This window comes from Drosophila serrata, unplaced genomic scaffold (assembly GCF_035046125.1).
Source record: "Drosophila serrata isolate PLE 108 unplaced genomic scaffold, ASM3504612v1 contig_293, whole genome shotgun sequence".
In the NCBI taxonomy this organism is placed as follows: Eukaryota; Metazoa; Arthropoda; class Insecta; order Diptera; family Drosophilidae; genus Drosophila; species Drosophila serrata.
The window spans coordinates 3,191,568-3,213,519 of NW_028257191.1; the positions used below are offsets into that span (position 1 = coordinate 3,191,568).

Genomic DNA, 21,952 nt, shown 5'->3' on the forward strand with positions numbered 1-21,952 from the left:
ACTCACCCCATAACATAGCTTGTTGCTGCAGATCTTAACGGCGAATTAGTAGATGAAGCATACACAAAAAAAAAAGAAAAGAAAAACTCTATCAAGCATTTCATCCGCTTCGGCCATATCTCCTCCTTTTATTTCATAATTTCCACAACAACAAGATTAAATAGAGAGAAGCCAAATTTGCGGTGCTTAACACACTTGCTTGATTTTATTTATTTTTACTTTCACATTTAAATAAATATAAAAAAAAATAATAATAAAATAAATAACACTGATCTTGCCATTTCACCCGCTTTTCCATATTTCTCCCTTTTTTATTTATTTTTTATTTTATTATTTTCATAGCGACACATTTTTTTCCGAGTGTAGCGAAACGATTGCGTGGAGAGAAGAGACACTAGAAATTTGCGGGACCTTCTACACTTGAATTGATATTCTTTCTCCTTTTGCACTTGCACATATTAAAAAAAAAAAAACAAAAAACAAAATTCACAAGGAAAAATACACTGATCTTGGCATTTCGCCCTCTTCTTCCACATCTCTCACTTTTATTTTACTTTTTTATAATTATCACAGCGACACAATTTTTTCCGAGTGTAGCGAAACCGATGCGCGGCGAGAATGGACACTTGCGGTACTTTGAATAACGGACAGATCTTCGGCACAGTAAAAAAAAAAGTGAAAAAAATCCACGGCAGCGACCCGGCATCGGTGTTGGGGCTGTTCCAGTCCTTGCCCCATCACTAACACTTATTAAGGCACCTGCCACTGATTTTTCGCCGTAAATTTTCCGCTTTTCACCGATCTTGCGCGGGAGCCATGTTGGTTTTTTAGCGTCGGTTTTTTCGTCCGTTACGTCCAGCGGAGTTTGAGTAAATGATGCCGTGGCCACCGGGAGAGCTGGTGGAAGGCGATGAGAGGCTCATGATGAGCGAGAGAGTGGAGGCGCCAATGTTGCCAATATCAAATGGCCATTTCGTCAAAAACGTATATATTAAAATAGGACTGGAAACATGATTGTTAATTGTTTAATTATTAGCTATTAATTTATTTGACCCAATTAGAAAAGAATTAGCAATCTAGCGACTTCGTATCAGGTACAAAGTGGTAAAAACTATAATATTTTTCAAAGTGGCAAATTTGATATTGGCAACATCGTTGCCTCCACGCTCTCGCTCATCATGAGCTCTCCCGGTGGCCACGGCATCATTTACTCAAACTCCGCTGGATGAAACGGACGAAAAAACCGACGCTAAAAAACCAATATGGCTCCCGCTCAAGAAGATCGGTGAAAAGCGGAAAATTTACAGCGGAAAACCCATGGCAAGTGAGAAAAACATCCAGTTCCAGCCTTAAAAAGTGTTAGTGAAGTGGGGACAAAGACTGCACAACCCCAAAACCAAAGTCGAGCCGCTGCAGTGAATTTCTTTTAATTTTTTTTACTGTGCACAAGATCTGTCCGTTATTCAAAGTACCGCAAGTGTCCATTCTCGCCGCGCATCGGTTTCGCTACACTCGGAAAAAATTGTGTCGCTGTGATAATTATAAAAAAGTAAAATAAAAGTGAGAGATGTGGAAGAAGAGGGCGAAATGCCAAGATCAGTGTATTTTTTCTTGTGAATTTTTTTTTTTTTTTTTTTTTTTTTTAATATGTGCAAGTGCAAAAGGAGAAAGAATATCAATTCAAGTGTAGAAGGTCCCGCAAATTTCTAGTGCCTCTTCTCTCCACGCAATCGTTTCGCTACACTCGGAAAAAAATGTGTCGCTATGAAAATAATAAAATAAAAAAAAAATAAAAAAGGGAGAAATATGGAAAAGCGGGTGAAATGGCAAGATCAGTGTTAATTATTTTATTATTATTATTTTTTTTTATATATTTTTAAATGTGAAAGTAAAAATAAATAAAATCAAGCAAGTGTGTTAAGCACCGCAAATTTGGCTTCTCTCTATTTAATCTTGTTGTTGTGGAAATTATGAAATAAAAAGAAGAGATATGGCCGAAGCGGATGAAATGCTTGAGAGTGTTTTTTTTTTTCTTTTTTTTGTGTATGTGTGCTGCATCTACTAATTCGCCGTTAAGATCTGCAGCAACAAGCTATGTTATGGGGTGAGTGAAACAACACGATTTTCTTTTTTCTGTTATCCTCGATTTTCTCTACCTTTGCGCGCCATTTTTCCGTCTCCCTTGTCCTTGAATATTTAAGGGCTTTGCTCTCGCGCGCTCTTAAGAGTGGAACCTAAGAGCGGGAAAGCCATTTACTCTTAGAATACGATCTGCTCTTGTGGTTCTCCATTTTGACATTTGGAAAGCTGCTCCTTTGTTTACCTTTTCCCTTTGAGCTATTTGTGAAAAAGAAAACCTGAAATCAAACTAATCTTAGAGAAATTATAATTGTTTAATTATGAACTCCAAATCTTATATATTATCCAAACTATTACCATTTTTATTATCACTATTATTATATTATAACTATATATTACTATTACTATTAATTTATATATATTTTATTATTTATACATATATATTTATATATATATATATATTTCGTATTATTTATTATTTTCTTCTTGCACTTGCAAACTGCAAGTTTATACAAACTTCGGTGTGGCGAAGTTTCTTTCTTTTCCTGCACTTTTGACCATCGTTTGTTTTTTTAATCGAATATCCCATTATATATGTAAGCATGCACTTGTTTCTCAGGGTCCTCATTAGTACCATGTTTTATTTTCACCCTGTTATTGGTTCACTCATTAAATGTCATCAATCAAAAACAAGAAATTACATAAAACTTAACGGAACTCGATCAAAAGTTGGCCAGAACTTGTCCTGAACTTGGCCGGAACTTGATACAAAACAAGCGTCACTTGTTTGTAACAGAAATTAACTTGAAATTGATATTTTATTGAATTACTTGTACTTGTTTTTTATTGGCCATCCATCAGGGTTTTGAAATGGCAAACAAGCTGGCTCAAAGCTTATTAAATTTATGAGCTGCCCTAGTAAACAACAAAATATGATATTTTGTTTATATTTTCCTACATATGTATTTTGTTCGCAATTAAGTACGCTAATCAGCCTGTATTTGTCCCTACTTGGTTGTTTACTAATAAAGAATAAAGAAAAGGGGGGAAATAAGAGACGAGGGCCAACAACGATGACTGTCATTTGCCGGCACTTTTATTTATATATTTTTATTTGCAGAACGGGGCGGGCATATATGTACATATATACATATATATATATTTGTTGACTGTCACGAGGACATGTAAGGCGCTTCATTAGTTAAGCAACTTTTCTAGTCATAGTCAAGAGAGCCAAGCCTGTGCTATTTATTTTTGTTATTTTTTTTTTCTGTTCATGTTAGCCAATATATATATATATATATATAAAGCTATGGCTATGGCCAAAAACTTTTGCTGGCATGTATAATAAACGAGGGAAAAAAGTAAATACGACATATGTATGCAGTACTTGGGGCTGTAATAAAACGTACTGCTGCATCTTTAATGTGCCTAAGGAAAAATGAAATGGACTGACAGTAAAAGAAGCTGAATTTATTACACTCGAACGAGGAGAACTGAAACTGAAACAGAAGCTGAGCCCGAGACTGAGACCGAGACTGAGACTGAAACTGAGGCTCAGCTGAGTGACTTATGTAAGTGTCAGCCCATATTTTTAACCCTCTGTGCTCCAATTACGGCCACCGCCCCAAAAAGGAAAGTGAGCTGGGGAAAAGTGCCATCGATAAGCACTGCATACTTATGTGGGCTGGGCCCAAAAGTTATTAAAATCAACAGCAATAAATTAGCATATTTTATGTTTGTATAAATACATTTGGAGGGCCATTGGAGAGGGCGTGGCTCTTGGGGAATGTGTGAAGTTTTTGGCTCAGCACTCCGAACTGTCGCCGAAAAACAGGCAACCAAAAACCAAAAGGATACTGATACTGATACTAGAGGAAAGACCGGCGGACCAGAGGGGACCACGGGGGCTATGACAGAAAATGCACCAGGCACATAAATCAGGACAAAGCAAAGACAAGGGAAAAGTTGTACCCCCTCCCCTTCTTCCCTCTCGTTAGCCACCCACAAAGTGTTTAGGGAAATGTAGGGAAGGGGGGAGGGAAATGCAGAGTCCGTCCTCGTTCTCGTCCTCGCCAATGGACAAACAAGTGAGGATTTTACATTTTGCTAGCCAACAGCAGCAAAAAAAAACAAAAAAAAAAGAATTTATGCAAAACAATTGTCAACAATGAGGAAAAGGGGGGAAAAACAGAGAGGGGGAACATAGCATAGAGTTTTCCTCTTTTTCAAGAGCGGGATTAGTTGGGGGGGAAATGTCTTCCTTGCCAGCCTGGATGCCAAGGCGAGTGCATTGTTCTCTTTACCCAATATCAGTTTTTGGAAAATCAGTTGGCAAATGCGTAACGCCTTGGCAGGTTCCCCCTTTTGCCACCCACTGCCACCGCCCCATTAAAACCAAATAAATTCCAAACCACCCACACAGAAGGCGAAGGGAAACTAACGCCATGCCACCCCCACTAAACCGCACTGCAATGTGACATTATCTGCTTTAATTGCATAATAAAGCACTTTTAATTAGGTTTTTACATAAGAGTCGACCAGAAACAGCGCGGCCACGCCCAGTCACCCAAACCGCCCACCGCCCTGCGCCCCCAAAAAAACAAAAAAACCGCACAAGTCGTTAAATGCGAAAGGGGGCACGGGTCGGAATTCGACTCTATATAGGATCAGTGAACATAAAACAGAATCTCATTTAAAAACTGCTAAAAGAAGCAGCGGTTAAGGGCGGTGGCTAAATGCACTGGGAGAAAATTTTAATTGCAATTTGCAAAAGCAAATCGAAGGGAAACACTTCTCACGGGTAGTTTTAAAACTATTTTAAATAGGATTACAAGAATCTTTTATATTGTTTATCGAGGAAAGCTAAGCTAAGGAACTATGGTGTATATATATATGTATATAGCATCGTAAAAAGTGGAAAAACCAATTCACTGAATTTAATAGCTCAACAATTTTATTGCCTATTTGTGGGTAGAGGTTTTATGGATTTCAAAGTCTCAGTGATAATGAGTTGTCCTTGAAGGCGACGACAGTAAGCATTAGTGATAGGAAAACTCCTTCTCAGAGGAGGCTTAAAAGTATGCTATATTTGAGGGAAGTTTATAAAAGTAAAGGGATTTTAAAGCGAAGTTACATAAAAGAGTATTTAATGTGTTTCAAGGATCACATATATGATACTATACAGAATTCTCTAAAATTATTCAATTAAAATGAATTACAAAACACACAAATAGTAGCTACTACTATCTCTTTTACCTACATTTAGAGCTAAATGCAACTCCATGTTAATGAAATACAATTGTTCTGTAAATGGCATTAAATTTGTGCAATTAATTAATAGTTATTGGCGGCGCTTCTTTCAATTTTCATTACCCTTAATACCCATCAATCGATTTTAAATACAAGGACTCTCCATGTTCCTGTTTTTCTTTTGTTTAATTGCACATGCAAAACGGGGGCAGAAAATACAATAAAAATCTGTAAACAACAGCAGTCGTGTACACTTTTTTAAGTATTTAACACCTTGTGGCAACAACAACAACACACACACACACATACAGACAATCCGCTACGCTCTTTTATTGACAATTAATTTCGAACCTTTCAGCTGCATTTTTCCCTCTTCGTTTCGCTGTTTGTTTCACAATTCAAAACCTCCCCCACCTCCTCCTCCTTCGCCTTTGCCCCGCGGCGGGGAATCCCCAAAAAATATTCTTAGGGACGCAGCTGGATATAAAATTTTTATATTTGCCAGTGATTTTTTTTTTTTTTGCAATGGAAAAATCGATTTGATGACAAATTTTTTTTGTTGCTTGACGATGCTTGTTTTTCTCCGTGTCGAAGGGGCCAAAGATGCGGGCTGGCGTGGAAAAAGGCGTGACACAAAACTTTGCCTGTCTATATTCCCATATCCTTTATATCCTTTTCCTTTTCGCTGTGTGCGGTAAGGACGAGCGGGTGAACAAAAAAAAAAATATAACCCTCGAACAAAAAACAAAAAAAACGTGAAAAACTTAATCCAAGTCCAGTCGAGCTGCATGCACGCAATGTTAACTTTTGCCAAAAGCGGTGCTGACAAGCAGGGGTTCCTATATACGAAGGGGAGAGGCTTTAGGGGGGGGGGGGGCTTGGGCATGGGCATGGCCCCCAACGACCTTCAGATGGAGGAGACAGAAGCTGAGGCTGGAGCTTCGCTCCGGTTCTGTCGCTGTTTGTGCTTCAATTATGCCAAAAATGCGCACTGACACGTAAAAATAATGCATACTTCAAGGCGCGCCACCAAAACCGCACACTACATATACATATATATATAAATATATATATATATATATTAATATGTGTGTGTGTGTGCGTACAGTTGATCCTCTATGGCACGAACTTGCACACGAACTTTCTATAGCAAAATGAAACTTTGGCACAAACTAGAAACAAAAGTGATTACCAGAAGTGCTTAGCTTAGCCACTTCATTTTCAAACAATTATATGTCCATTATGTGGGATGTGGATGTGTTGCAAGAGACTCTGAGAATCGGAAAAGATATATAAACAACAAGCATACATAACTGTATAATCATAAATAACAAGAAAAGTGGGGAGGCATGCAGGGCATACATAAATTCGTTAAGTTTGTTAATATTTACTCACTTACTTACTTACAGTTCTCAACAAATTAACTTGTATTCTATGCACTTTTCCTAGATTATCTTATTAACATTATAGTATTTCTTGAAATGAATGGAAGGTCCTGTGATTATTTAATTAATACAGGTAAAGATCTTTATTTATTTCAAGTTAGTAACTAAGTAAACTTATACCCATTTTAACCTATTTATAATTATTACCACTGTTAAGCTCGTTCGTCTGGGTTCTCCTACTCTCTGTATCATAAGGTGGTATTATCAGAACAATTAAACACTTTCAATTATTTCTCTCCGCTCTTAGAGAGTCAAGCCCTTCAAAGAGATAGCACTAGCATAATGATGTAACTAGATAAGGTGGTCTAATCAGAACGATAAACATTTTGCTCACTCTCTGCTCTCAGAGAGTAGCATTACCCTTCCTACCAAAAGAGAACACTTGCAGCCATGGGACCACCTTGCAATGCTTGCATCATGCTCAGCAGATCACACAAAGAGAGAGGGAGAGTGGGAGCTCTTAACTTACCTAGCTTGTGGGAGGTGATATTTTTAAGAGCATACATTATTTTCAGCTCAAATTTCTCCCTGGTTACCACCTAGGGAAGTTGGACCGTACATGCATATACATATATTTATTTCTGGGCCGTACAGAGGGGGCGGCGGGGCAAGAAAGAGCGACCGAGTTGACAATGCCCGAGGAGACGGACGGACACGGGAAAAATCGAGAAAAGGCTGGAGCGGGAAAGCGGGGGAAAGGCAAAGTAGAGGAAAGGAAAGGGTGTGTGTGTGTGTGTTTGGAGTGAAATGAGGAAAACCAGCAGCGGCAGCCATGGCAATGCATATAACATTTTAATTTCCTGCTTATTAGCTGGGCCACGCCCACAAAAGGCAGCCAGCCCACGCAAACTAACCCGGCACACAACCACACGTCCGCACGCCTGCATACCCGCACACCCGTACGCCCACACACACACACTCACTTACAGCCACCCACTCGAACTGAAACTAACACACACTCACAGCTAACGAACCCGCACGCACACACACACCGCACACCACACACACTCTCTCGCCCAGACGCACACACCAACACACACACTCGCGAGCCACTCACCCACACCAGCTCAAATAATACAATACAAACAACGACTTGGAGTGCACTCTGCGAAGAGATTAAAAATAGATTTAAAGAAAGCGCTTAAATGGAGCAAATATAAGCCGGAGAAAGAGGGCTGTAGAAAAACACACCGGAAGAGGGGCCAAGGAGAATCGAGAATAGACGGAATGCACACAAAAAAGCGGAGAAGCAACGAAAGCCGATAAGTGGAAGGAGAAAGCAGCAGAAAATGCAGTCACGCTTTAAAGTCACAGTTCCTCAAAAGATAACCATATTAATATAGTTTTCTTATTCAAATTTATACTAAACGATGATATTTTAGGCAATATTTTGAAGAAAACATACAATTTGAGCGGGAAAATGTCTTGAAGAGCATCAAATAATGGGTTATTTTCATTGAGTTTATTTTTAAAATCACTTTTTCGGCACTATTTCAAATGATTTGATAGCTTTCGATGTTGAAAACTTAATTCTTAATAAATATTATTGAATGTTGCTGATAGAAGTTATATATAGTTAAAGGAAAAATAACAATTTTAATGGAAGTATCTTTGAAAGAAGCTTGAAACCATAAAATCTCAAAGTACTTAGGCATTTAATTATTAAAATATATTATTAAACATTTGCTGGTATTAAATTACAAGTTTTTCTCCATTTACAATGGACTAGAATCAAATACCTTTCAATATATAAGCCAAGAGAGCAGAAAATCAATTGGAAAATGCCTAAGAACCAGGAAAGCAAAGAAGACGCCAAAGCCGATGGGTGGAAAACCAAGAAGTTACCAAGATTGAAAGATAGTTTCGCTCATAAGCACATATCGGATTCCCTTCTTTCCCTGTACTTGTTTAGAATATTAAAGTTGATGCTTAATTAAAGTGGAAGGGAGTAGTGTGGTAGCTTTATGGCAAGAACAAAAAAGTTAAAATATGCAAAACGAAACTCTTATCTAAAATTTACATTCCCGTCGTATACGTAATTTGAACACAAAAGGGAATGCAATTTATGCTAAAGCTTGTTTCTATTCTTTATTTTTTTAGTGACTAGTTTTTATAACAAGGTAAATGTTTATGAACGACAAAAATGCAAGCAAGCAAGCAGGGCATAAAGAAAAATGAAGGAAATTTCGAAAGTGGCCTATTTGCCCTGTACTTAGGGTACCTACTTTTCCATTCGTATTCGCGTTTGTTTTTTTTTGCTTTCTGGAGCACTTTCTGCGGCTTTGGGGGCTGCTGCTGCTCGTGATGCTCGTGAGGCTGGCCTTAACCAAAATCAAATAGATTCTTCTCAAAAATGTTGTATAAATAAAAACAATGTGAGGGGAAAACATGCTTTTTAATTGGCTGCACAACATTGACCTGGCGTACGTGACGTATGAGTAATATTTATGTGTATTTGTGAATGACTTGCACAAATAGCTGAGCGAAATAACGGAACAAGAGCCGGGTAAATGCCGACCAGGAAAAGAGAGAGAGAGAGAGAGAGAGAGAGAGGAGGAGGAGATAGGAAAAGGAAAGGGAAAAGGAAAAGAGAAAGGAAAGGGAAAGGGAACGGTACTGGGGAGAGCACACAGAGCACAGAGCAACGGAGACGTACATGGAGGAGACGGTGGAGAAAAACGAGAAAATCCACTAGCGAATCTACCCGGTGACCCAGGCGACTAACGGGACATACGAAGATGCAGTGGCAAAGATACAAGTACAGGCTGACAGGGCTCCTCATGCACACGGATACTCAGCTGCAGATACATACACTTACGTGCAAACACACATACACACACACAGAGGGAGAGTACATAAATGCAGGCATTAGTACACGGTGAGAAATTATTGCAAGCCAATGTAAAATTATATAAATTATTATTATTATTCTTATTCATTAATTATTAATGGGTCACAAATAATTTTAATATTTTACATTTGCTATAATATTATAATAATGTTTATTTATTGATATTATAATATGTATAAATTACTAAAAATTAAACAACAACAAAATGTTATAACGAAGAGGCAAAATCTTTAAGTTAACATTTTTTTGAAACTTATAAATACATCTTTTGATACATATTAAAGTTGGTTAAAGAAGCTGTTAAAGTTAAGATATTTTTGACGAATATACAATTCTCCATTGTTAATATCAGATTTATTTAAAAAAAGGAAAGATTAAATATTAACAGAGGTGTAACTGCAGTTTAAAGTCAACTTTTGATACAATTTAAATGATACCATTTAGAAAGGCTGTTAAAGTTAAAGATAAACTTGCTGAAAATGTAATCCTGGTTTCTTAATTTCTTATTTATTTTACCAAATATTTAAGTTAAAGTCCCGATATACCTGAAGCTAATCTCTGCTTGAATGTAATATTAATCTACTAAATAAATCTGCTATTATGGTTTATTTAAGCAGAGGTTAATTAATAACAAAGATGTAACTGCAGTTTAGAGCCACTTTATGATATAACTTAACAAGGGGGAGTAGCTTTTTTTCTTGCAACCGAAGGTCAAATGATAATAAAGATACCTAACAACAGATTAAAATCAATTTTGACATTGAGATGCTTTTGTTTCTGGCTTTTTTTCCCACCGTGTATGAGTGTGTGTGGGATGCGTTTTGTTTGTCATGAGCGCGCGGTTGGCATCCAGCCTACGAGGCCCCATTTCCGCCTTTGCCACCGTCAGCGTCACCGCCTCAGACCACCCACCCAGACCTTCTCCCCTCCCACCCCTCATCCGGGCATCCCTCTATCCGCTTGCTGGTGTCCCTCTGCATCGCTCGTTTTCCTGTCATACCCCACACATTTTTCATTACACACTCTGTCCCTTGCAGCAAACGAAATTTTCGGATGCGCCTCGCGCGTCTTGCCACGGCGGCTTGTACTTTGCCACTCACACACTAACACACACACACACACAATCCGTACACACTGGCACACTCAGCAGCCGCACACTCAACCAGGCAGGCAGCCAGGCAACCAGCCAGCCAGCCAGCCACACTCGAACACACACATGTGGCCAAACAATATAAATCACCAGCCAGCACTCACACAAACGTGCGACAGCAGTGGCGGAGTTGGACGGGGGGAGGGGCGCCGACCAGGAAGTAGGATGAAATATCGATTTAATATAAGCCGGCGAAATGTATATACATATTTTGAGAATTATACCAAAACGTGACTGAAACATATACAAAAAGAGAGGGGCGGTCAAAAACGCAAAAACGCCCCATTACGTAATCTGCCGCAACAAACATTTTCCCAATCCCTCCCCAATCCTCCGCCCCGCATTTCCCCATTTCCCGCCATTTCCCTCCATTGACCGGGCTTAAATGGCGCACAAAATGTGCATTGCAATTGGGGATACACAGGATTTTATACAGGTTTTCATCTATTATTTATATATATATATATATATATATGTATATATATTTTTTTCTTTTAACATTTAGTTTTTATTATTAATCCGTTGGCAGGAATATTGTTTTTTGTTTTCAGTTCCCCATTGGCATCTATAAATACCGAAAGGAGATTTATAACCGCTCAAATTTTTAACTCAGCCACTAGATATTTGTATATCCTTTTATAGATTTCAATATTTCCATAGGGAAAACTTTAATATATTTTTTCATTAAAATGCGAACATGGGAATGAGAGTCCTTTAAGAGGCTCCTCCTATGTATCTCGCTAGCATGTTTATGTTTAATTTATGCGCAGGCATGGTTTAGGAGCTAATCACCCATAAGTAGCCTTGTTGTCTTTCCCCCACAAATCTTACCTACGAGCAGTTGGCGTAGACTACAGATGTTGTTGACTTGGCGTACGTGTCGTATGAGTAATTTTATCTGTCGCTCATACGTCTGTATATATATATGATATATATATAATATATATAGTTTCTCATCCATCTATCCTTCTGCTCAAGAGAAGATGAAGAAGTAGAGAAGCAAAAGTCGACGAATAAAGCTATTCACTCGTTATTATGGGAAAATAGTTCAAATTAATGTTATATAATAATTATAAATATATTCAAGCTTAAATTAGGTAAACATTTGGCGTTTTCAAAGTTCCCAAATTTATAATTATTATTTATTATTAGAATCTGTTTCTTAAAGAGTTACAAGTAAATTGTTACTAATTATTAAAAATAAATGTTAAAATAAAATAATGTTCTTGATTATATAAGCCTAACGACTATTTAAAAGATTTAAATATTTGCTCATTTCAAAAATATTTTTGTAGATAAAATAAAACTACTTGAACCTTCGGGTTACATATATATATCCTTGTAAATACGATACATAATACCATAATATATATTAATAATTTCTTTAAAAATGCAAATAATTAATCCAAATTGAAAGTCTCAAAAATCCTACAAGTGTAAAACATAACGCATAACCCATTTAATTAAATGAATATTTTAATACCTTAAAACCACACCTACATAATCTCCCAAATGTACTCCTTTTATCAGGATATTTTGCAGTTCGTTCTCACTATATAATTTACCAACGAAGGCACCAAATGCATCAGCCCCTCTCCCCTTTTTTCGACCACGCCCCTGGCTAACTGGCATGGTGGCCAAGACTAAATGCCGCCAATGCTGGTGAGGTGACCGCACTCCGGATACCGGCTACCGGGCGACGGCCCTACTCCGTCCGTGTCCGTGTCCGTGTCCGTGTCCGGGTCCTAGTCCTAGTCCTATAGGGTGCAAAGGTCCAGCTGCGCTCCAGTTCCGGGGCCGGGCATTGAAAATGTTGATAATTGAATTCACACGTGAATGATCACAATCTTGAAGCCTTTACTTGCGTCTATTGGCCTGGTCCGTACCTCGACTCTGGGCCTGGTCTACATGCTCTACTCTGTATCCAGAGCAAGTCGTTGGGCGGCGGCTGTGAGGACGTAAGGATACAGCGATGCAAGGATGCAAGGATGTGAGGATGTGAGGATGCCAGAGAGGCCGAGGAGAGGCCCAGATTGAATCTGTGCCGTTTTTGGCAAGGACCAAAGCGAAATGCCAAAGCCAAGCCCAAAACCGAGACCAAAGCCAAGTAATTATGATCGTAAATTGATTAGGCAACGAGCAAAGCATACAAAAAGAGGGGGGGGAGGGTCTTTGCCGCTGGAAGGACGAAGGACGACCAGACCACACAACGGGGTTAATGGAATTAGTGTTACATAATCTCTGTTGTTCCACTGGGTTGCTGCTGGGTTGCTGTGCCGATTGCTGCATGAGGTTAACCCTCCAGCCGCCATTCGAAAAAGTTTGGATAACTTTTCGCATAACACCTAAAAACAGGACATAAGTACACACACACACACACACACACACACACACACACACACACACATCACACAACACAAGTGACAGGGAAAATCACACTTTCGAGTGCCATTAAGTTATATCTCGAGAGATCTGAAGGAGAGAGAGAGACCCAAACTATCAAACTAGACGACGAATCAACTCTGACACAAAACACTCCAAGAAGGAACCCTTGACAGCAAAGCATTTAGAGCATATTTTTTCGAAACCAATCGACTTGAAATCTCTAGAGCTTTACTCTCAACTATTTGTTTTTCTTATTTATTTACCATTTTTTTTATTGCAAACAAATCAATTTGAGCTATGAACTTTGCATGAGTAACGAATTGTATTGAGATTATGTCAAATTCGATAGGTACATATTTATGAGCCGAAGAAAAGATGTAAAACATTCGTTACTAATAATTGTAAAAAAATGTTTTTAATATTTATGAAGGGAAAATATCTTATTTTTAATGGACACATTAAAATGAACTCCCCTGACTTTGCTTATAAAGCTACCGACAGAAATGCATCCTTAAAAAATATTCACTGAAATTATACCCTTCCAGGGGTATTATAATTTTAGTCAAAACACAAGGTTTTGAAGGAATCATTTCCGACCCTATAAATCATATATATTCTTGATCAGCACGATCAGCCAAGTCGATTTGGCCATCTTAAACTGAAAAAAAAAAAATTTCAATTTCTTCAAAATTTTTTAAGGGGTTACATCGTTAAAGTTTGCAAACATTTTGAAAAAAAAATCAAAATTTTTAAAATTTTACATTAAGTATGCAGATTTATTAACCTAAAAAAAAGTAACATAGGACCGCTTTCCGAATAAGAATTAATGCTTTTTTGGCTGAGTTATGAGTTTTTTAAGCTCTGATTTAGGGAATAAATGGTCATATAAAAATATATAGTAAATATTGATTAACATGTGGACATTTCTTGTTTTTTTTTAACCTAATCGATATAAACCATTATAAAACCATAAAAATAAAAGTACCGCAAACGAAAATTCGTCACTTACATAAGTGAAAATGTAATTTTAGCGAATGGCGATTTTTGTGAGAAGACAAAAAAGGGTTAAAGGTGCGCATTGTGAATTGCAATGCCAAAAATCTTTGCCCAAAATCTGAAAAGCAACAAAAAATATTTATGGCCAAGTGTAACGAAAGCCGCAACATTGGCCGCCTGAGTGAGAATCTCACTTTGGCGAAACATGTTTGAGTCGTAAAAAGGGTGCATAAATCTAAATAAATTTATTACGAAAAGCGCCGCGGGGAGCATTCGTCACCTAAGTGAAAATTTCATTTTAGCAAGCGACTTGTGTCCTGCGGCAGACCCTCGAGACGTGCAAAGGGTTAAAGGGAGCGTCGCACATATGAGTGTGCATGTGTGTGCATGTGTGTGTGTGCAGTGTGCAAATGCAATGTTTGCACTCAACTCGAGAGCACTCAATTAGAAACGTTAAGCTAACGACGACCGCTGCTCTCTCACTCTCCCTCTCTTAGTCGGCTCATATCCGATCGACGGCATGAACTTGAGGGGGATGGGGCTATATACACCCCTCTCCCTCTGCCAGTCGCTCTTTCAATCACTCTTTGCCCTTGCACTCGCACTCTCGCACTCTGGCACTCTTGCACTCTCGAACTGTTGCCCTTCTCCCCCGCTGATCGGGGATTTGTAACGAAAGCGATGGCAGGCATTCCATTCCATTCCTTTCCATCGAATTAATTTGCCTAAAATGTGGCACAAATCTCGATTGCAGCCGTGCACATCAATAAACAAAAACGGCAAGAACAAAATCCGTATTCGAATCCGAATCAGAAACAGAAAGGAGCAAAGGAGCAAGGCAAGGCAAGGCAAGGAAAGCAGCGGCAGCAAAGGAATGCAAAAAGGAGAGCAAAAAGCGGCAGCGACATGTGAGATTGATGACACAATCAAACAGGTACAGGCGCGAGTGAGAGGCGTTTAGTGGGGCGCCGTGAGTGCGAGCGAGAGAGGAGCAATGACGATGGCCCGGGTCGCTGACTGCCAAATGGAAAATGGATTTCGGTATTAATTTCGCTCACGACGAAGGACGACGGCCAAAAAGGACGAAGGACACAAGGCGCAAGGCACGTTGGCAACATCAAAAGCGAAGCATATCCGTCTTGACATTCCGTCCGGCCTGCAGATGCAGATGCAGATGCCGGCGCTAGAATGTTGGGATCCGGGGATGTAGGATGCGGGATGTAGGACGAAGGACGTGGTTAGGATGGAGAAGCTAGAACGGGAACGGGAGCGGGAGCAAACTGCGGTTGCCATGCCTGCAATGCGATGCGCCGGACCCCGGAGCCGGATTCAAACTTCAGTGATGGGAAAACTGCAAGGGAAAACCACAAGGTATAATAATTGTAATGCGAAAAAGGGGTACCATTGTTTTGTGAGGACAATTTACGGAAATACATTCAGGCCAAAGGGATATGCCCTGCGTAAGTCATCCTGACTTGAGTGTACTCAAAAGGTACACTGTCAGCTTGCAACACGAAGGAATTAAGAAGATACAGAAGGTATCACTATAAGAAGATATAACAATAACAAATAAGGTACTTAATCACTTAAAACCCCTATTAACAAGAATGTGTACTAGAATTAAAGTACTAGGTACTGTAAATATCCCTTAAATACAATACTATACCAATTTGAATTACCTATATATTCATGGTATACAAATATCTTAAAGATAATTGTAACATAAGAAACCAAATTCTCAAGAACAAATCCTTTTGGTTAAAGGATTGTACCTTTGGTGACCTAAACCAGTACGGTACCAGATGGAGCTGCTGGCCTTCCATCACTGATCCTAACCATGTCAGCCGTGCCTTCCGTTCACCATGCTCTCCTCCTCCTCCTGCTCCTCCTGCTCCTCCCCATACTGATTCCTCTCTGCGCTCCGCTCCCTTGGCCATTGGTTTTCGCTTTTATGGCGCGGGCACACCTATTTTCCAAAAGGATTTCCCAGCATTTGCGGCAAAATGAAGCAACAACAAAGTTGCAAAAACAAAGAGAATGGCGAAAAAAAATACAAAAAGAAAAAACAACAGCAACAACAGCAAGGGGGAAAAAAATAAACTAACGCCAAGTTGGCTCTTTGTTATTTGGGCGTTTGGCAAGTTTCTCCGTGCTTTTCCCGTTTTTATACCCTTGCAGAGGGTATTAGAACTTGGATTAGGAGTTTCCGGCTCAGTGGGCGAGATATTTGTGAACCTAAAAAGTCATTTCTCCATAAGCTGTCTGCTTCAACGCGGATTTGTCCCGAGTCCGAGACTATAAAATCAATAGGGATGGATTTTTATTTTATTTTCTTTTTTTTTGTGTCCATTTTTGCCCAGCGCACCTTTTATTTACACTACATATACTACGATGATGCTGCTGCTGCTGCTGCTACTACTGGGGGGCTTTAAGGTTCCGATGGCTACTTGTATCCTCCAGCTGTCACAGAGGACAGGAATCGGTCCCCGGCAGGAGGAGCATAACACAAAAAATATTGTTTATGTCCGAGTGGAATTTGTCCTAAGTCGAAGAAAATTTCCAGTCAATTGGACTTAATTTCATTGAGAATCAAAGCTGGGAATTCCCACAGACGGGGACAGTGGTGGGGAAAATATTACGAATATTTAGGCATCAGGACTTTAATGTCTTTAAAGAATAACTTAAACTTAGCTGGGAGTTTCCTAGGACTTGAAATAACTATTTCCAAGACAATAAGAATATGTTAACAATTTTGAAAGGGAATTTAAAAGCAAGAAGGACTCTTTGTAGTAACCTCTTGTATGGGGTATCCTGTTCTCCGTTTCTTCGAGCTTACCGTATGCTCTAGTTTCTTTTTTGGCTCTCTACTTGTCGTCGTAGTCGTCGTCGTCGTGTCGTCGTCATACAAAATAAATGGAATATCTTCGCGTTCTGCTTCTTCAGGCACTTCCTCATCCTTTAGCGTTTTGGCCCCCACACTTTTCCTGCGGTTCCCATCCGTCATGGCTTGTACTTTTCATTTTCATTTTCTTGTTTTCCTTTTTTCCCCCTGCTTAGAGACAAAGTGTGGGACTCGACTCCTCTGTTGCAACTTATGCAAAATATTTGCACCAAAAGGGTTTCGCTGAGAGCGTCGGCACACACATAAATAATTTATGAGTAGCTGCGGCGGCGGCGGTGGCGGCGGCGGGGGGAGACAAATTGAAATTAGCATAATAAGGAGACAATACAGAAATCAGTTGTTTGCTCTTCCATCAACTCGAACTTTAATTGGATGCGTTTTAGCCCTGGCGTGCCCGCTTACGTTCATGGTATCGTGCCAATGCCGCCTCGAAGACCTCGCCCACGGTCCTCTTGCGCCAAATGAGAGTGCGGTCAACGGGCGGTTTGGTGACTGTCGGTACGGGTAGATCCTTCTCATCCTTCTCACTTCCGGCATCGGTATCGGCATCCGCATCCGCATCGGCATCCCTATCCTTGTGGGCTTCGCCATTGGCCTTCTTCTCTTTCGAGCGTTTATCCTTTAGTCCTGCTTCTGCTGGTTCCTTTTCTTTGCTGGCTTTTCCGTTGGCCTGCTGCTTTTCTTTTTCCCCCTTATTTTTGCCCTGTGATTGAGGCTTATCCTTAGTCTTCTCAGTCTCCTCCTGCTCCTCTTCGTCGCTGGAGTCATCTATGCTGAAGTCAGAGTCGGCATCTATATTGTTGGCCAGATGAGCCTGAGCTGGCTTGGCCTCCGTCTGATCTTCGGATGCAGGACCCTCGCCTGACTTTGCTTTGGAGTCTTCATCCTCGGACGAGCGGCGTTGCCGGTAGCTTCTATGCTTGGGGGCCTCCGCCTTGATGGGCTTGTATGAGACCTCCTCCGTGGACGGGGCAGTCTTGGGCTTCATCACATTTTTATCGGCGGTGTCGGTGCCCAGCTGTTGCTCGTAAAGGTGCCGATAGAAGCCGTCTAGATCCTTCTGCTTGGTAACATCACCAATGGCCTCAAGATACTCGTCCCGCTGATCCTGCTCCTGCAGTTGGCGGATTGCCTCAAGCTTTTTGCGGTACGCAGCGGTGACATAGGTGTCCTTGTCCTTGAACTTCTCACCCTCGGCCTCGCGGTCCTTTTGCACCTGCCGCTCGATGCGCAGCTCCCTCTCCATCTTCCTCCGCTCGGCATGCTGCATCAGCCGGCCAATGTACTTGGGCTTGCGTGGCTCCTGGCTTTTGGTTTGCTTGGCCTCTTCGCGGCCACGATCCATGTCGTCGTACAGCTCGTCGTACTGGAAAATAGTTGGGTCCTCGGCCAGCGCCTTCTCCTGCTGCCGGCGGGCCACGCGCCGCTCCATCAGGCTGGGACCGCTGGACACGCTGGGACCCTTTGCCTTTAGCTGCGGGGCCTTTGGGTCGTCGTCGCTCTCGGAGGAGCTACTTTCGTTGAAAATGGCGGGTTTCGACGCAGCCGGCGTCTTCACGGGGGCCGTCTTCTGTTGCCCCGGTATAATGAGGCCATACCTGTGGATTGAATCTTCCATTAAAATCACTTGAACAACATAATATATGCAAATAACTCACTGTTTCGACATATTTCGGACTTTGTTTTTGTTTATAAAAAAATACAATGTGACCGTCGGCCGAAATGCGATAATGTCAAAAATCGAGTGTTGCACAGTGCCTCCCGCTGACCAACACTGGCTCGCAGAGCAACCCTGCGGCTGTCAAAGCAACCCTGGCAGCTGTCAACTGTCACCTAGGCCGCTTCGAACTTCCTCTTTCTCTTTTCCGATACGTTCGCGGTCGTGTAAATTTGTGTTTGCAAACCAATCCTAGGTAATCGCCGTTCAAATTAAGTGATTTGTATAAAATATTATTGCCAATGGCTGACCCATGGCCACCACCATCACAGCCGGCAAAGATTTAAGGCGGCCGCCGGCGAATTACGTGCAAAAAGTTATATTTATTACATATATATTTTTTTACTGTGCTAATATTGGACTTGTTGTACTTGCGCTGTGTAAACAATCCCAACGAATCGAGGGACTGCATATGCGTATATTTTTTTGAGTTATATTTTTTGTTACTGTGTTAATTATATATTTTTTCTGGCTGCGAGAAGTTATGGGCCGGAGTTTTTGTGTTGCTCTGCCGCCCAGATTGTTGTTGCTGCTAGTGCGAGCCAGTCAGCCAGTATGTGTGTGTGTGTGTGTGTCTTTCAGTGTGTGCGAGTAATGTAAAGGTGCTGCCGAAAGGCTTAAATTGCACAGAAATGGGATTGTCACAGGGAACCGGCTAAATTCAAAGGGTTTTCCGCCCAGAAATCTCACCAAATCCCACTCGCACTCACGCACACACACTGACAGTAGTTGTTGTTTACAGGCAGAAACGCACACACACAACAGCAAAGCTGCATTGGTTTTGTACTCTACTTTTTGCACGTGCTTCGCCGCCAGCCGCCTTTTGCAAAATCTTGGCGAAAAGGCAGAAAAAGAACTGAAAGTTACAACTACAACTCATTTCTCGCATTCTCTTGACCCTTTTGCAGCCATGGTGCGAATGAACGTATTGGCCGATGCCTTGAAGTGCATCAACAATGCCGAGAAGCGTGGCAAGCGCCAGGTGCTGCTGCGTCCCTGCTCCAAGGTGATCATCAAGTTCCTGACCGTCATGATGAAGCATGGCTACATTGGCGAGTTCGAGATCGTGGACGATCACCGTTCTGGCAAGATTGTGGTCAATCTGACCGGTCGCCTGAACAAGTGCGGCGTCATCTCGCCCCGTTTTGATGTCCCCATCAATGACATCGAGAAGTGGACCAACAATCTGCTGCCCTCCCGTCAGTTTGGCTACGTTGTGCTCACCACCTCGGGCGGTATCATGGACCACGAGGAGGCCAGGAGAAAACATCTGGGAGGCAAGATTCTCGGCTTCTTCTTCTAGACCCGGGCATTGCGAGCGGACGAGCGAGTAGAAGTGGTTGATGGATATGTAGAATGTTGTTTTATTTCTCCGACGTGCGCCGCCTTCCTTTCCCCATCTAACATTCAGCTACGTTTTGTATGCAAGCCAAGGGCGAGAAACTCATTCATTCAGACAGACAGACATCCAGCCAATGAATGTTTACAAAGAAACGCGAAATAAAATGATTGATACATAATAATTTTAGTACACGATTTTTTTTAACAACCAATTGATGAAACAGTAAATCGATCTGTTAAACATAAAACCCAACTGTGTGTGTATGTGAAGTGTGTAATACTTCAAGGGAAGCATTTCGACGGCGATGCTACTCCAGCAGCAAGTAAACCACGCCATGCGGTTACTGCCGTAGCCGCAGAACCTACCTACATACGTGAGGAGTCACTGCCATGCGAAGGGGTAACTAGTGATTGGGAGACATTAAGTAATAGCCCGAAAGGTAGTAGTTGCACAAAGGTCTAAGTACTCTTGAATCTTTGAGGCATTTCTTTTAATCTTTTATGAAATGGATTAATCATCAAACTTGTAATTACAGGCTACCCATTTAAAATGATGTCAGGCGCTCTTATCTAACATTTGCAAGGCAAAGGAAACGGCTTTAACCTACAAGGTTGTGCTCGGGGAAGCTAGGATTTATGGAAGAATTCTTTACTACCTTAAATAGATAACTTGTTGATGGCATATTGTGAAGCTTGGAAGCTGCATTGGCATGCATAGAATGTTATTTTGTATAGAGAACTCGCAGTTTGTACATTGTAAAGTTAGGAAACTCTATGGGAATGTATAATGCAAGGCAAACATTAGAATATCCTAGGGTTATATATAAAATTATATCTTGAATTATATGTTTATACAAATAGTTGTAGCAGAAGTGTTAAAAATGTAACCAAGAACTTGCGATTGTATCAGTTTATAGGTAAAACTTAAAAAACTCATCAACAGCAAATTGTGGTTATTTAGAATGGAATCCCTTAGAGACTTGACGAAAAATCCGTATGTTATTGTTAATACTATGCTTTAATGATGTTTAAACACCATCAATTGAAAACTAGCTTAGAGATCTTGTTTAAACTACAGTCTTACAATTGTACATCTTTTCGTTATATTACCTTGACAACTTTATTGGATTTAAAAGATTAGATTTGCCTCATTTGAACAAAGAGAGGATTATTGATTGTATAATAATAATTATTATACCCTTGCAGGGTATTATAATTTCAGTCAGAAGTTTGCAACGCAGTGAAGAAGACACCTCCGACCATATAAAGTATATATATTCTTGATCAGGATCAACAGCCGAGACGATCTAGCCATGTTCGTCTGTCCTTCTGTCCGTTTCTACGCAAACTAGTCTCTCAGTTTTGAAGCTATCTGAATGAAACTTTGCAGTTAGTCTTCTATATACTCTCACTCGTATATATGTCGGAACGGGTCGGATCGGACGACTATATCATATAGCTGCCATAGGAATGATCGGATAATTTTTACAAAAAAAATTATAACAATTTCAGTTTTCAACAGAATTTGATCAAATTTAAGATATAGCCATTTTACTATACTCTACAATTTTGCATAAAATTTTATGAAAATCGGACTACTATATCATATTGCTCCCATAGGAACGATCGAGAAATTAATACAATTAAAAATTATAACTTTTTCGGTTTTCAACAGATTTTCATCAAATTTGAGGTATAACCATTTTATATCAGTCTTAAATTTTGTGTAAAATTTTATGAAAATCGGACGACTATATATAGGTGCCATACAAACGATCGTTAGATGTTGAGAAAAATGCACATCTGTGACTGTAAAACTGCAAATATAATATGT

At 40.3% G+C, this 21,952-nt stretch overlaps 2 protein-coding genes across 2 annotated transcripts; one reads left to right on the forward strand and one right to left on the reverse strand.

Moving 5' to 3' along the window:
• Positions 1-15,719: 15,719 nt before the first annotated feature.
• LOC110184238 (uncharacterized) lies at positions 15,720-18,839 on the reverse strand. The gene is made up of 2 exons (XM_020952694.2): positions 18,719-18,839; positions 15,720-18,658 (listed from the first exon to the last, which is right to left on the reverse strand). The coding sequence occupies exons 1-2, from the start codon at positions 18,727-18,729 to the stop codon at positions 17,440-17,442; spliced, it is 1,230 nt and encodes a 409-aa protein (XP_020808353.2). The 5' UTR covers positions 18,730-18,839; the 3' UTR covers positions 15,720-17,439.
• Positions 18,840-18,917: 78 nt separating this feature from the next.
• Positions 18,918-20,300, forward strand: RpS15Aa (Ribosomal protein S15Aa). The gene is made up of 2 exons (XM_020952695.2): positions 18,918-18,973; positions 19,686-20,300. Exon 2 carries the CDS (start codon positions 19,688-19,690, stop codon positions 20,078-20,080), a length of 393 nt encoding a protein of 130 aa, XP_020808354.1. The 5' UTR covers positions 18,918-18,973; positions 19,686-19,687; the 3' UTR covers positions 20,081-20,300.
• Positions 20,301-21,952: the final 1,652 nt, after the last annotated feature.

What these genes read in the sequence shown, in the direction of transcription:
- RpS15Aa (XM_020952695.2), top strand. Translation starts at nt 19,688, where the DNA reads ATGGTGCGAATGAACGTATTGGCCGATGCCTTGAAGTGCATCAACAAT.